The 13,550-nt window shown below is 45.4% G+C and overlaps 3 protein-coding genes across 4 annotated transcripts; 1 reads left to right on the plus strand and 2 right to left on the minus strand.

Moving 5' to 3' along the window:
* Positions 1-1,689: 1,689 nt before the first annotated feature.
* LOC103968943 (transcription factor MTB1) lies at positions 1,690-4,314 on the minus strand. Its single transcript, XM_018819991.2, has 2 exons — positions 2,119-4,314; positions 1,690-1,981 (listed from the first exon to the last, which is right to left on the minus strand). Exon 1 carries the CDS (start codon positions 4,062-4,064, stop codon positions 2,298-2,300), a length of 1,767 nt encoding a protein of 588 aa, XP_018675536.2. The 5' UTR covers positions 4,065-4,314; the 3' UTR covers positions 1,690-1,981; positions 2,119-2,297.
* Positions 4,315-6,937: 2,623 nt separating this feature from the next.
* LOC135584839 (protein IQ-DOMAIN 21-like) lies at positions 6,938-9,929 on the plus strand. Of its 2 annotated transcripts, none has more exons than XM_065087774.1 (4): positions 6,938-7,138; positions 7,230-7,532; positions 8,485-8,976; positions 9,051-9,929. In XM_065087774.1, exons 1-4 carry the CDS (start codon positions 7,058-7,060, stop codon positions 9,603-9,605), a joined length of 1,431 nt encoding a protein of 476 aa, XP_064943846.1. In that variant the 5' UTR covers positions 6,938-7,057; the 3' UTR covers positions 9,606-9,929. The 2 variants fall into 2 exon arrangements, with proteins under 2 accessions (XP_064943846.1, XP_064943847.1); XM_065087775.1 differs by having other exon boundaries at positions 9,054-9,929.
* A 382-nt stretch (positions 9,930-10,311) lies between these two features.
* Positions 10,312-11,803, minus strand: LOC135596075 (bidirectional sugar transporter SWEET4-like). Its single transcript, XM_065087777.1, has 5 exons — positions 11,761-11,803; positions 11,555-11,591; positions 11,097-11,475; positions 10,804-10,923; positions 10,312-10,595 (listed from the first exon to the last, which is right to left on the minus strand). Exons 1-5 carry the CDS (start codon positions 11,801-11,803, stop codon positions 10,392-10,394), a joined length of 783 nt encoding a protein of 260 aa, XP_064943849.1. The 3' UTR covers positions 10,312-10,391.
* Between the last annotated feature and the right edge of the window lie 1,747 nt (positions 11,804-13,550).

The following is a 13,550-nucleotide window of genomic DNA, read 5'->3' on the forward strand; positions in this document are numbered from 1 at the left end:
TTAGTTGCGCGATTCTTATCATAGCATTTGAGCATGTCATGTCCAAATTTCTGTGTTGGAGCAGGAAAAAATTGAAGTGCAAGCATGGTAATGATACATCATGGAAGAAACACACAAAAAAAGCAAAAACTTACAATCAATTCACATGTTGTCTTGTTCATTTTAACATCTTTATGTTTCTTAAGAAAATAGAAGGATTTCCAACAAGCTTTACAAAAGCAAGATTTGCTTTATCATCAGATCTCACATTCAATGATTTAAATACCAGCCTATGTCGCACTCTAGCCAGCATTAGATTTACCAGTGTAGGAAACCTGCATGGACAAAATACCAACACAACACCAAAGGCAGCCGCCAGGTTAAAGAAAGAAGAGATGACTATATCACACAAAAGACTAATTATATGATTATAACAAAGTCTTTAAGTATTGTTTTATGCCGAGGGTAGCACCCAGTTCCTACAATACAGTCGATAATTGATAAGGTGAACAGAAATGAGGAGTTTCATGTAGAAGGATCATGGATGAAAAAATAAATCATTACTAAGCAATTTCAACTTTATTTCTCAGCCATCCAACCTATTTTTCTGTTCCTCGAATTCAAACATCCAGATAAATATTGAAGTTTGATATTAACTCATAATCAATTAGACCACAGTACAATCAAGGAAAAATTCATTCATCCACCCACCAAGGAGAATCAAGAGGCATATTGCCATGAAGGGACTCGTCATGCTAGTAGTAGCGGTCAATGAAAATAAGCATATGGTCCAGCTTTATGTAATAGTAACACAATCTAAAGTATGCACTCTCATCAGATAAATAGTTTGCTACAAAGTTGATAATAAATATGCAAGTGGATCTATTTTGGTTCATCTTTTAAGAGAATTTTAACAGAACGGTGGACATCTGTCATCTTCACACAACAGTAGAACAACTCAAAATTTTGTCGTAGCTAGGAAAATAAGTATGTGCAAATGAATGAATGACTTTAGACCTAAACAATGTGACAAGATACAGAGTTTGTGTGCCCAATGGTGAAAAAAGAGCTAATTGGATATCTTTTAGTTCCTTTTTTATGAGAATAATTGGATCTCTCTTTTAGTTCCCTTTCGACAAGAAAGACAGCTTCAAATTTATCATCTAAGTATATAGTGACCTACAAATCAAATCCAACTTACCATGTGTAGGCTGGTCAAGCCCAAGATATTAGAATTTTAGGAACCAAACACCAGAATCCTCTCAGAAGACTAAAAGTGCAGCACAAGTCGCCACCTATATCTTGACAACTCGGCATGGTAAAAACACAACAACAAGTCATAATGTCCCGATTGTTTGGGGCCATCTACTTGGAGTTTTTCACATCAGTAAGGTCTTTATAGGACAATAAACTTAGAGCTATTAAATCTCATTTTATTGTTTCGAACATAGAATTCTTGGATCTCCCTTTATCACTGTTTATATCACTAATCTTAATAGATTCACCTTACACAACCAATGCATGTAAAAGTATTCTTTAAATATGTTCATACCATCTCGGATAGTTTTCCTTTATTTTTATCCTCTATCAGAGCTATATGCAATTATTCGAATATTAAAACACTTTTATTCTTTATTGCTCATAAGTGAAAACATCTACCTGAACATATTCATCTCAACTACATTAACTTTATTGCAAACGTGAAAAGCATGACAAAAGTACTACCACTTCATTTCAAGTTTTCAACTTTCCACAATTTTTCAATAAAAGATGTATATACAAAAACAGGGAGAAAGCTAATACAAATACAGATTCTCAAGAAGAAACGCACAACCATTCTATGAAAATTATCTTAAGTGCCCACCGGGAGAGACATCCAATTGCTGATATCTAGGCAACCTAGGATTTGAACATATGAAGAACTTACACATGGGTTTCTTAGGCATATGATGACGCCATTGCTAATTACCAAATGATGACCAGAACTCTCTGCCCTGACATACTGCATATAGATAGAGCTATAAACTGTAATAAGTGTACACTACAAATAGGACTTTATGAAATAGTGAACATATAGCACTTTATGAAATAAGTGTACGTTACAAATTGTCAGTAAAACATTATCATGAAGATTCTTACCATCACAAATAACAAAAGAGTTATTGGTGAACCAACAGGTTAGTCAAATGCTGTGCAAGGTCAGATCTTGACTGAGGTGATGAGGACAAGTAAACCATGAAAAGCACGTATATCACTATTTGCAGCAGACTCCAAAGTGATAAGATAACATGATCCTTCCTACTCCGTCTGGGTCATTGTTAGTATAATTGCTCTGTTGAGTCACTTCCATGAGACAAAGCAGCAATTATCTTATCCTTAATTTGCTGTTCGGAGCCTGGTGATTTGATGATAAAAGTATGCTGAATAGTTTCTCCACCACCTGTGACCTTTGATTCTGCCACATTAACCTGCACCTCCTTTAAAGCTTGAAAAACTTTAGAAACAGGATGGGTATTCAATGGAGAGCTGACTTGCACAATCACCTCATCCTCAAGAGCTTGCACATCAACCTCAGGTTGATGCACTCGGATGCTATGATCCATCGCATTGGATTCCAAGAATCTCTCCCTCTCGGACTCCATCTCCTTCAACCTCTTTTGGAGCTCCGTAATATATGCAATGGCATCTCCCAGCAAAGATGCCTTATCCATCTTTGAAATATTAGGCACCACCGCACGCAAAGCATAGAACCTCTGGTTAAGCTTTTCCCTCCTCTGGCGCTCTGCTTCAACATGATTGAGAGGTTCTTCCCTCCCATTTGCAGGCTTCCTTCCCCTCTTCCTTGGGCGCCGCTCATCTGGTGGGCCAACCCTCTCATCTTTACATGAAACCTCTATGTCTGCATGGTCCCCTTCCAGTGCACCAACGTGGGCAATCAAAGTCCCAGCTCTCGAAGTCCCTCCACTAAAATCGATCTGCCTCAGTGGTGGCTGCAGTGATTGTTGGGGGTTATGCTGATTCTTCTGAATCTGCAATTGCCCAAGCAAAGTATCTCCCCGCACTCCATCACTGTGATCGCCGACTTCACTGCTAGTGATCACAGCGCCATTACCAAACTGCTGCTGATGAGAACTCGGGCCGCGGACATGGTTCCAACTGAAACTCTGCATTCCTTTCCGAACATTAGGAAACAGCACCCAATCCCCGCTGCCTCTCTTTAGTTGTGTATCCCAAGAACTATCCTCTACCTTTGTAACTAGAGGCTTGTCATTGACATTAGAAGTCCCCAGATTTAGATCCTTTCCGAAGATTTTTGGGCATGCCTCTGATCCATTCCTCTCGTACTTCTCGCGAGACTGCGGCATCCCCGCAGGCGTCGTACCCGAAAACACCGACTTTATGGTCTGCAATGAATTAGGGCTTTCAGCTAGCGATCTAACGGATCCCAATTCGAGAACGCCTGTATCGAATGGCACTACAACGATCGTGCGGAACCCGGCAGACGCCGCCAAGAAGCCCCTGTAGCAGTAGTCGGAGGGCGATAAGATCCACAGGTGCTTCCCGGCCGCCAAAGCCCGACCTGGCGCGCCCTTCCCTCGAGGAAAGGAGAAGTACATCGAGACGAGGAAGAACATCTCGGCGTCGGTGACCTGATCGAGGCGGAGGGCGTAGTTGTCCTCGTCGGAACCCCCGAAATACACGTGGAGCTTCTGGAGGACGGCCCTTCTCATTTTCTGCTGGGACTCATCGTCACCGGGGGACCTCGCGACCGCAGCCGCCGCCGCGGCCTCCTCGCCGTCACGGAGATCACGGCAGGACCCGTCGCCCCAGCCGAGGACGAGGTCACCGGACTTGGCGCGGGAAATCTGCCAGAAGATGGCGTAGTTCCAGCCGAGACAAGGGCGGTCGGGGGGGCCCTCGACAAGGTCGAGGAGGCGGCTTTGGAGGTCGGCCTCGGCGGAGGAGGCTGCGGCGGTGAGGCCGTCGGAGGATGTGCGGCTGGCGGCGAGGTAGTCGAAGGCCACGGGGCCGAGGACGGCGGCAGCCATGCCCCGCTCCTCCTCGCTCCAGAAGAAATCCGACATCGAAGCTTCCAGTTTGGAAAGCCGAGGGGTTGGATTGGCAAAGAGGAGTTTCGGGGGATGAACAGAATTCTTCGATCCGTTGACGGGTGGGAAGCGAGACCGGGTGTATTTGGGGATCCAAATCTGTCAAATTGGGATTCTCTCCGACGATCGTGAAGAAGTACCTCGATATGACCGTTGGATATATAGATCGTAAGTTCTTTTAGCTTATTGAACGGTTTCGATCTGACAGATGGAGCTTCCCTTACAAAGTAGTATTGGAGAGGATCCCCCACCTGCTCATGTACGGGTTTGGGCATCGTGATCCGAAGTTGGACACCGGCATCCGATGATGACGATAAGCACTCGTTGGCGGTACGATATTCTTGTGCAGAGGAGCCGGCTCCCACTCTCGGCGACCCGAGCCAGCCGAGCTTACACGTCAAGATGTTTCGCTCCCCTTATGTAGTTTACTTTAGAGGTTGGGCGGCTCAATTCGAAGCCACGCCGAAGCCACCTAGGTCGAACCTCGGGCCAGCAAGCACGAACCAAATCGGCCCAACCTCGTCGATCTGCGTGAGGAATAATCCCTCGATCTCAGCCGTCGAGATGAAAGAGATCCATCGATCTGGACGGTCCAAGATCCAGATCGATCATCACACGAGCGGCGGAACGCACGTGCGAGTTAGGGCGCGATTGCCACGGCGTCGGACGCGTGCTGGTGACGACCGCTACGCGGTTTCGTGTCACATGAGTCGTGTGAGAACACGTGAATCTCGTTACCATTACTATACGTATCGTATCAAACAAGCGCAAGCAACCGCTGGAGTTTCTGTTAGCAAATATAAATGACTAACTCCAAATATAAACGTAACACGTGAATATTATTTATTATATAAGAGGCTCCATTAAATGTTGAGGATATTATAGAACATGGAGTATTATTGCACGGACTTAAAGGAAGGGTGTCAACGTCCGCGGGTGAGATTAATCAAGATGTAAGATGTCAACAATTTCGTGGACCGAATTAAAGGACGCACTCGGCGTTCTTTCCCAAGAACTGCTGCATCTTTGCTTGAAAGTGACAATGTCATAAATATAACAACCATTTTCATTGTGTTTTTTGTGCTTTTTAAGTGTTTATAGATTTTAATTGTTCGTAATATTTATATGATAGAGACGGCTTAGCTTAGCCATCTCATGCATGTCGCTGAAGGTGGGAGTTATGATTCTTTCTTAGATTAATGGCAACCGCTCCACCAACAAAGGTGACATGAAACAAGGGGTCGGAGATAACAACAGCCAACCTCGTGATATTTCCTTCAGGGAAATAAATATCTTTTGTAGCATTAAGTAGTGAAGATAAAATCTGATTTAAATTGGAGCATTAATCAGACAGAGTATTTACCGACTAAAATAATGCTAACCTTTCAAAATTTATAGAAATAATACTTTAAAACAAATATTTATAGAAAATAATTTAGATAAAATACAGAAAGAATTTAGTAATGATAGAAAGAATTTGTTTACACATATTAAATTCGACTCATAATTTAAAAACTTGAGTTTTTTAATTGAATTGATATATGACATAATATGTGTTAAAGAAATTAGTCATTGATAGTTGAGTCAATTCAACTCTATCTTAACCCAAAAAGTATAGAGACATTCAAGGAACTTTCATTACTGCCTTGATGCAGCTGAGATATTCTTGAGGTGGGATGAAGTGAAATCGAATATCTTGATGGGTTTCTATACAAAAGTCAATGTCAGATATAGTTTCCTAACCCACCTTCTTATGTTTAAATGAGTTCAAGAGATTATATGAAAATATGAGAGGTATTTTAAAAAATGATTGACCCTAAGCCGATATAGACGAGCGACTTTTTATACATGATTGGCTAAAAGGACAATAAACCCGAATGATCTCTCATGAATTATTATCCACCGAGGTCGATAGAGTAAGATACAAGCCCAAACAATCTCTCGTGGACTGCTATTCACGAAGGCTAACGAGGTCAATCTGAATGACCTCTCGTAGACTATTATTCGCGATGAGTAATAGACCATAACCACCCCAACGTTATTGGAGTGATTTAATCCTTTTTTTTCTTTATATTAAAGTATTGTGATGACTAATTGACAAATGGGGATTAGTCGTCAAATTATTCTCGATCAATATGTTAATTCTAATATGACTCAAACTAACGGATAAGTCATCGTCACAAAGCTAAACCTAGGCAAGTGATTTATTTTGTAAGAAAAAAAATATACAAATAAATTTTAAACATTTAAGAGTAAGGTGAATATAATCAACTCACATACGAATAACAAAATATATTGAAAATATTTATATCGATATTAATATAAAAAAAATCAACGAAATATTTTTGGAGCTTACATGTAAAAGCAAAGTTATCTTTTCTGAATTCATAGTAACAACTTACGAAACGAAGCCCACCCGAATTGCTGTGCATAATAGATCTTAACCCCCAATCATTTCTGGTTGGAGCCAATCAGGCCATTGGATGTATGTGTGCGCACGGAGCGGTGGCAATCGGAAGCAGCACGGCTAAGATGGACAGAAAGGTGCATGTGTGGCGCAGCTGCGTTGCCTTCCGAGAAGGGTCTCTTAAAACTTGCATTTGCTCTTCATCATGACATGCAACGCAAACTTGAAGTGGCAGTAAACTTGCATTTGTCATTGTAGTGCTATTATGAAGACTACTCAACACATACTTTTTCTTCACGTCATTTTGATCCGATATGTTCTTCCGAGATAATTATTATTATTATGTGAATTAGTTCCAATAAATTCTAACCTCATAAATCACTACTTATTTGTTTTGTTGTGCCGTAGAGCGCCCCCGTGACCAATCTTAAATACCATCGGCGCCTACAACACACACATCACACGAGCCCGCACTTACACTCCTCCCTCTGTCCCTCACCCACCTCTCTCTCTCTCCCTCTCTCTATCTCTGCGTGCGATCCAGAGACTTCCGCTGAGGAGAATGGGGAAGAAGACGAGCTGGCTCTCCACCGTGAAGAAGGTCTTCAAGCCCAAGGACTCATCCCCGCCGTCCGATCACCGGGTATTCCTTCCCCTCCTCCCTCCGTCTTCATCTCAGCTTATAGTTGTCGGCGCCTGAGACGTCGCCTTTGCTGGTTTCTTCTTGCGTGCAGTGGGAGAGGGAGGCAGATGCGGAGGCGGAGGCGGAGGCGGAAGAGAACGACGGCGCTGCGGCGGAGATAGTGTCGGTGGAGCACTTTCCGGCGGAGACGTCGCCGGAGGCGACGAACCAAGAGAGCGGGGGAGGGTGGGGGGAGGAGGTGGCAGAGCGGGAGCGGGCCATCGCCGCGGCGACGAGGGCCGCGGCGGCGGCAGCGGAGGCCGCCGCGAGGGTCGTCCGGCTGGCTGGCTGCGTCCGGCCGTCGAAGGAGGAGCGAGCAGCGGTGGTCATCCAGTCCGTCTACCGCGGTTACTTGGTGAGCGACATCCCTCTCCCCCTTCTTCCTCGTTTTGATCGTCGTTTCCTCCCCGGGGATTTCGCGATTCCCCTGCGCCCCTCACGTCGTGTGCGGGAGGCCTGCGTTTCCCTGCACGCGTGTCGTCATTAGTTGTTGCAACAGCTGTAGCATCCGTTGTTAACCGTATCGCCGCTACAGTAGCTGTGACAGCCATACATCCGTTATTAACCGTCTCACCGCTACAACACATAGAAACCGCTATATTAGAGCCCGTTTATGATGATCATACCGATGAATTATAATGATGCCTATATGCAATTATGTATTATAGATGAAGCGAAGCGAATCGTATCTTCGCAATGCCCCATGGCGAAGGGTACTGAGGGTAAAGCAATAACTCAGAGCACATGGACAAATTAAAGTTGCAGCATGGGGTACTCCATGGTCTATGTATAGAACAACACAGCCATCTGATTTGCTTTGGATCAGTGTGCAAAGGTGGTGTAGGATTCAATAAACCTTATCACACCAGTATGTAGAGTTTGGCTTTAGTAAGAAGGCAAACATGACAGAGAGATGCATGGCAGTGTGATTCATCTTTTTCCTTGAGGAAAACGATGAGTTTCTGCTGGGATTCTCTTTAGGAAAGGACCAAGTGGGGTTCCCAGGTAGTGACCCAGGACAATTGTCATGGAGCACGGATGCCCTACTGTTACAGCAACTCCACCAAGAGCATGGACCAACCTGTTGGTTCTCAGCAATCATACACATTCTCCGTAGTTTTGTCTCCTAGTTCAAGATGTTGCATACAGAATTGTAAGATAAGCAGAATTTGTGTGGTTCCCTTTTTCTTCTTCAAAATGCGGATAATTTTGATTTCAGTTGGCATTTTTATTCACCAAGGAGGGCATGGTATTATTGGCGGAAGCAAAGAGATTGCAGGATATGTGACAACCGAAGTTATTTGCAGGCTCGGAGGGCATTACGAGCGTTAAGGGGACTGGTGAGGCTGCAGGCGCTCGTGAGAGGCCACCACGTCCGGAAGCAAGCACACATGACCTGGCGCTGCATGCAGTCACTCGTCCGCGTGCAGGCCCTCGTCCGCAACCGCCGCCTCCAAGTCGCCAGCCACCGCAACGTGCTCTTCTCTCCGTTCCCCGCGGCCGCGGCCGCCACCCACCATGGCCCTTACCAATTCCGCCATCCAAAAATGAGGGCAGCGCCACGAGACCACCTCCAAGATTTCCACCTCATGGAAGAAGAAGACGAGGAGGAGGAGGACGAAGCAGATGGAGGAGGCAATCGTCGTGTCTACATGAAGAGCCACAACTCCAAGAGTTTGGGACTGAGGAACTGGGACGGGCGACAGCAAAGCCTGGACGCCATCGCGGTCAACTCCCAGCGGAAGCATAACGCCCTCGTCCGCCGAGAGAGAGCCCTCGCTTACGCTTACACCTATCAGGTATTCGTCTCTTCCTTTACTTCCCCCCGTGGCTTTGAGCAATTCGAACTGTTTGCCTAAACTCGTGTAATCAGCAGCAGCAGCAGCAGCAACAGCGGTGGCATGAGAAGCCCCAATGGGGCTGGAATTGGCTGGAGCGTTGGATGGCCGCCCAACAGTGGGAGGCCCGGCAAGGTGCACCCCCGCCGCAGCCGATGAGCTCCTACGTCACGGCCACCGCCATGGACGGCCTGTCGGAGAAGACGGTCGAGATGGACCCCGGGAGACGAAGCCCAATAAATCCCATGCACTATTCCTACCACCTCAGAGATGATCCCGGCCGGCAGCCGGCTGTTCCGAGCTACATGGCGGCCACTCAGTCCGCGATGGCCAAGGTTCGAGCCCAGGCTCCGCCGGTAACGAAATGGAACTCCACCTCCAGGAGAGCCAAGACGGGTAACATGGCAGACTCGTCGAGCTCCGGCGGAGGGACGTCTGCCACAATTAATCCGGTCGGTCGAAGCCCCAGCCATATGGGAGTTGGGCTTGCAGGGCGGCACACGGGGTACAGCCCTGATTCGAGCTGCGGCGGGGATGACTGCACGCCGCCGTTCGGAGGTCGTGGGAGGAGGACCACTGTGAACGTTTGAGGGTCAGATAAATGGGAACCAAGCACGTATACTGTAGCAACTATTTATATGCCACCACGTTCTTCTTATCTGCCAATCTCTTCTGGGGAGGCTCAACCACCCTCTGTAACCTGGAACTCTCTTTCAGCGGAGAAGAAAAAGAAAGAGAAAAGTAAGAAAGAAAGGAACGAAGTCCGTGCATGCTTGCTTCGTTTGCTGTAGAAACAATGTCAGGGTGAGAACTACATATATTCGTATGTGGTGTGTGTGTGTGTGTGTGTGTGTTTGTGTTTAATGATGAGAAAATAATGCTACGAGTGATGAATCCATGTCTAGTTTGATGCAGCTATTAAGACATTATCTTGAGTTAAACCAGATTCCCGATAAGCTTTCTAGAAATCCATCCTACCTTTTCGATTTACGAATCACTCTTTTTATTTAATGATCACCATTCGCGATTCATAAACATAATTAATTTTAGTGATCAAAGAAGCAAAATCTAGATTGTCCTCTTTTGCTCTTTCTTGACAATCGATTTAGCATCTTGCTGGAAGTTTATGCAAGCATGCATGTAATAGTCATAATAATTATTTTCTGGAAGTTTATGCATGCAAGCTCCACTCAGAATAAATACGAAAATAGAGAAAAAAAAACGTAAACACCCTTGCATTTGATTTCTTTATGTCATGGAAACAGCCTTTCCCTGTGGTTTGTTCGGCGACCGAGCTCAGATTAACATCGAGAAGAAGAAACATACATCCCTTTGTGCATCGATATCAGAAAAAGATGTGAAGCCTTTTGTGATCATCACATCGCACGGATCTCAGGGTTGCCGCCGGCGAAAGGAACACTCCCCGCCTTGTTTGCGTCTCCCTTCACCACCACCACGTCGGTCAGACCCATCTCCGTCTTCCTCTTCACCGCCTCTATCTGCCTCTGCGTCGACTTGTAGTACGTCGCGTACAGCATCAGCTGTGCCACCGAGAACACCACCCCGAGGCCATTGGGAATCTGAAGCAAAGGACAAGGAAATAATAGTGTCGGCATCATCTTTCCTTTGAAGGTCATTAATGACCATGCAAGTATCTGGTTTTGTTCAGAACACTCTGTATGAGACTGCTTTGACATGCCCATTAACATGATCTCGGAACCATACTAAATGCATGACATCGAGTAATGGAGTCGGTATGAATGCAGTGCGAGTTCCACTTCTACTTACGGTGATGTATGGATCGAAACGGATGAGAGCGTAGGCAGTCCAGCAAACGCCGTTGAAGAAAGAAGCAAGGGAGAGGAAGAGGGGCATGTACTCCACGCTCTTGGTCTGTATCACCAACCTCTGCAACACAATTATATCAGATATTAGTTATAATGATCCGAAGAAGGGAAAGAAAAAGGACAGTCACGTCACGCCTCAACACAGGCTTATTGTTCGTATTGCATTGCTGCCACGATAAATGCTATCCAGGAAAATGAATCATCTTAAGGTTAGAGTGTGCTGAGTTGACGTACCATGACGGATAATGGAGCAGCGTACATCATGGTTCCGAAGAAGACGCAGAGGACGCCGACGATCATGGAGCGACGCTCGTGCGTGTGCGCGAGAGTGAGCACGAGGAGAGCGACGGCGGCGACGAAGGCGGTCTCGGCGAGCAGCATCAGGAGCACCTTCAGCCTCTTGCTTCCATGAGAGTAGACGAGGAAGAGGAGCACGTAGGAGAGCTCTATGGCTAGTCCCGACCCGTTGATGGTGATCACCAGCATGCTGTGCGGGTGCACCATTGGCAGTCCATACACCACCCACATCATGCAGTTGAGTAAGGTGGCGACGTAGGGGATCGGCGAGAACTGCTCCACCGATCCCTTCTTCCATATCCTGACGAAGGTCGTCCTGTTCATGGAACAACAAACAGCTTTGAGCCAGTGCAACCAAAGCTTAATTGTTGTTGACTCTGTAAATCCATGCTTACACTGGCGAAAGAAATAAGCCCAACGCGATTGCATTTCCTGCCGAAGCAATAAAAGGAGAGAAACATGTCACCTTCTTACATCCCAAGAATACAAAGACACATATGAGATATGCACAGATACGATATAGATGTTTGCTAACGACACAGACGCAGAGTATTCACTGGTGGACAGATAAAAGAATCCGAGGAGCACCAACTCAACTCACCTAAGATCCCAACTCCTGTCCGAATGGCATCAGCAGAGACCATGATTGCTACACAACAGTAGCAAGCTGCTCAAGCACACAGAAGAAGATATCCTCTGAGACAGGAGGAAGGGCTGTTTTTATAGAGGAAGAAGTCAAAGCTCAGACTCCTTTCTTATCCGAGATTTAAGCTCTGGTTGGCTGCATGACAAGAAATGGCTGCAACAGATGGAATGTAAGACATGGAAGGGTGGGGATAAGATGTGGATATGGTTACAATGGCACTGTCTTCAAGATTTTCAAAACCTTAGCTGGTGACTATCAACTCTTCCTCTCTCTCAGGCTGATTCCCATCCTATTCACCTCAGCCTCTTGCAAGTTTCACGCTCAACAAGGTCAAGATCAATTGGCATTTATGACTCTCGTCAGTGTGCGTTACAGAGACTTATCCATTGCCACAAATATCAATCACCCGAGATAATATTGCCCGATTTGCTTGCGTGGTGTTGTCTTGCATGAGCTAACTGATCTGGTCCCAGACAAGGCAGCCTCAGGTGCGTGAGCCATCCGAGGACATGCATACTGTGAAACATCTGTGAGTGAATCGAACAGGTATGGCAGGTTGCAGACCCCAACACGATATCGATGCAGAAATTACTCGAGCCACTGATGTTGGAGCTTACCACCTCTTGGATTTCGTGCCAGGTTTTGATTCCCGTGCATGAGAATATTTCATTTAATTTCACTTGTAGTTGTTAAATAGTTGAAACTTATAGTTTTATTATTCTTGTTATTATAGTTGTCCTATATGCATTATAGGGTCGTCGATCAAACCATATCCATGAATTTCTTGATTTTTTTTTTCATTTGAACATCATCATCTGCAAATGCATGAGTAAAAAATGATGTTACTTGCGTCGTGTTTTAATATTTTGAAATTAAAACGTTATCTCATCAATTTTTTTACTATCCTGATGTTGTCGATAAAAAATCATCCGAGTAGCCCACGTTAGAATAAGGGAAGCTTTGACCAAAGCAATTCCAAGGTGGCAGTTGAGTGTCCAAGATAGCTCCTAAGTCGAAACAAGGTTGGCTCTAGACTTCTCGGGGTTCTGGGGGTAAGCTAAGGTGGGCCTTGATCTCTTCGGGGATTCTGCATAAGCGGTTAGCTCCATGGAAGATTTCCCGACTCGACCCTTTTAATGGTAAAGTTAATTTTTTGTAAGGTTGAAATACTGGTGGGTTCGAGTCTGATCCCTATTCAAGTCTCAGGGACTAGCTTTTATACCTAAGCAACCGATGAAGGGGATTGATGGTTAATGAGGACTAGCCTGTACACTGTTTTATGATGCATTTATATGAATGATCGACTCGTATGTTCCCATGTGGTGCATTCAAGTGGACGATTGATTCGTACGAACCCCTATGCTGTATCGTCAGTTAAGGATGACTGTAGGGGCATCGCTTGTCTATCCTAGCTACTGTCAGGGATAACCGAACTATTGTCATCTGTGTGAGCCAACCAGGGGGGCACAAGCAAGTTTAATCACCAAGGGGCTACTGTCACTAATGTCTGTCCCATACCACCTCCCTTGGGTTATGATATGTTGGGGGTTGGGGGCAACAGGTTGCTGCCCTACCATTAGTTGCAGGGAAGGAATGACGTAGGCACTATGTTCCTTATGTTAGACTTTTTATGGTAGTTAACTAGCGGATTGTGATTGACATTAGCATATTCCATATCAAAACTAAATAATGAACTCAACATAGAAATCTACCCACTCATCCGATATACCACACTTTTTGAACAC

This window comes from Musa acuminata, chromosome BXJ1-10, assembly GCF_036884655.1.
Source record: "Musa acuminata AAA Group cultivar baxijiao chromosome BXJ1-10, Cavendish_Baxijiao_AAA, whole genome shotgun sequence".
Classification (NCBI taxonomy): Eukaryota; Viridiplantae; Streptophyta; class Magnoliopsida; order Zingiberales; family Musaceae; genus Musa; species Musa acuminata.

Excerpts from the sequence above, each read along its gene's own strand:
- LOC135596075 (XM_065087777.1), bottom strand. The coding sequence starts at position 11,803 with ATGGTCTCTGCTGATGCCATTCGGACAGGAGTTGGGATCTTAG. Across the intron at positions 11,476-11,554 it reads GGCTTATTTCTTTCGCCAGT|GACGACCTTCGTCAGGATAT; the intron begins GTAAGCATGGAT and ends TTCCATGAACAG. Across the intron at positions 10,596-10,803 it reads GTTTCGATCCATACATCACC|ATTCCCAATGGCCTCGGGGT; the intron begins GTAAGTAGAAGT and ends CCTTTGCTTCAG.
- LOC103968943 (XM_018819991.2), bottom strand. The coding sequence starts at position 4,064 with ATGTCGGATTTCTTCTGGAGCGAGGAGGAGCGGGGCATGGCTGCCGCC.
- LOC135584839 (XM_065087774.1), top strand. The coding sequence starts at position 7,058 with ATGGGGAAGAAGACGAGCTGGCTCTCCACCGTGAAGAAGGTCTTCAAG. Across the intron at positions 7,139-7,229 it reads CCCCGCCGTCCGATCACCGG|TGGGAGAGGGAGGCAGATGC; the intron begins GTATTCCTTCCC and ends TCTTGCGTGCAG. Across the intron at positions 7,533-8,484 it reads CCGTCTACCGCGGTTACTTG|GCTCGGAGGGCATTACGAGC; the intron begins GTGAGCGACATC and ends AGTTATTTGCAG.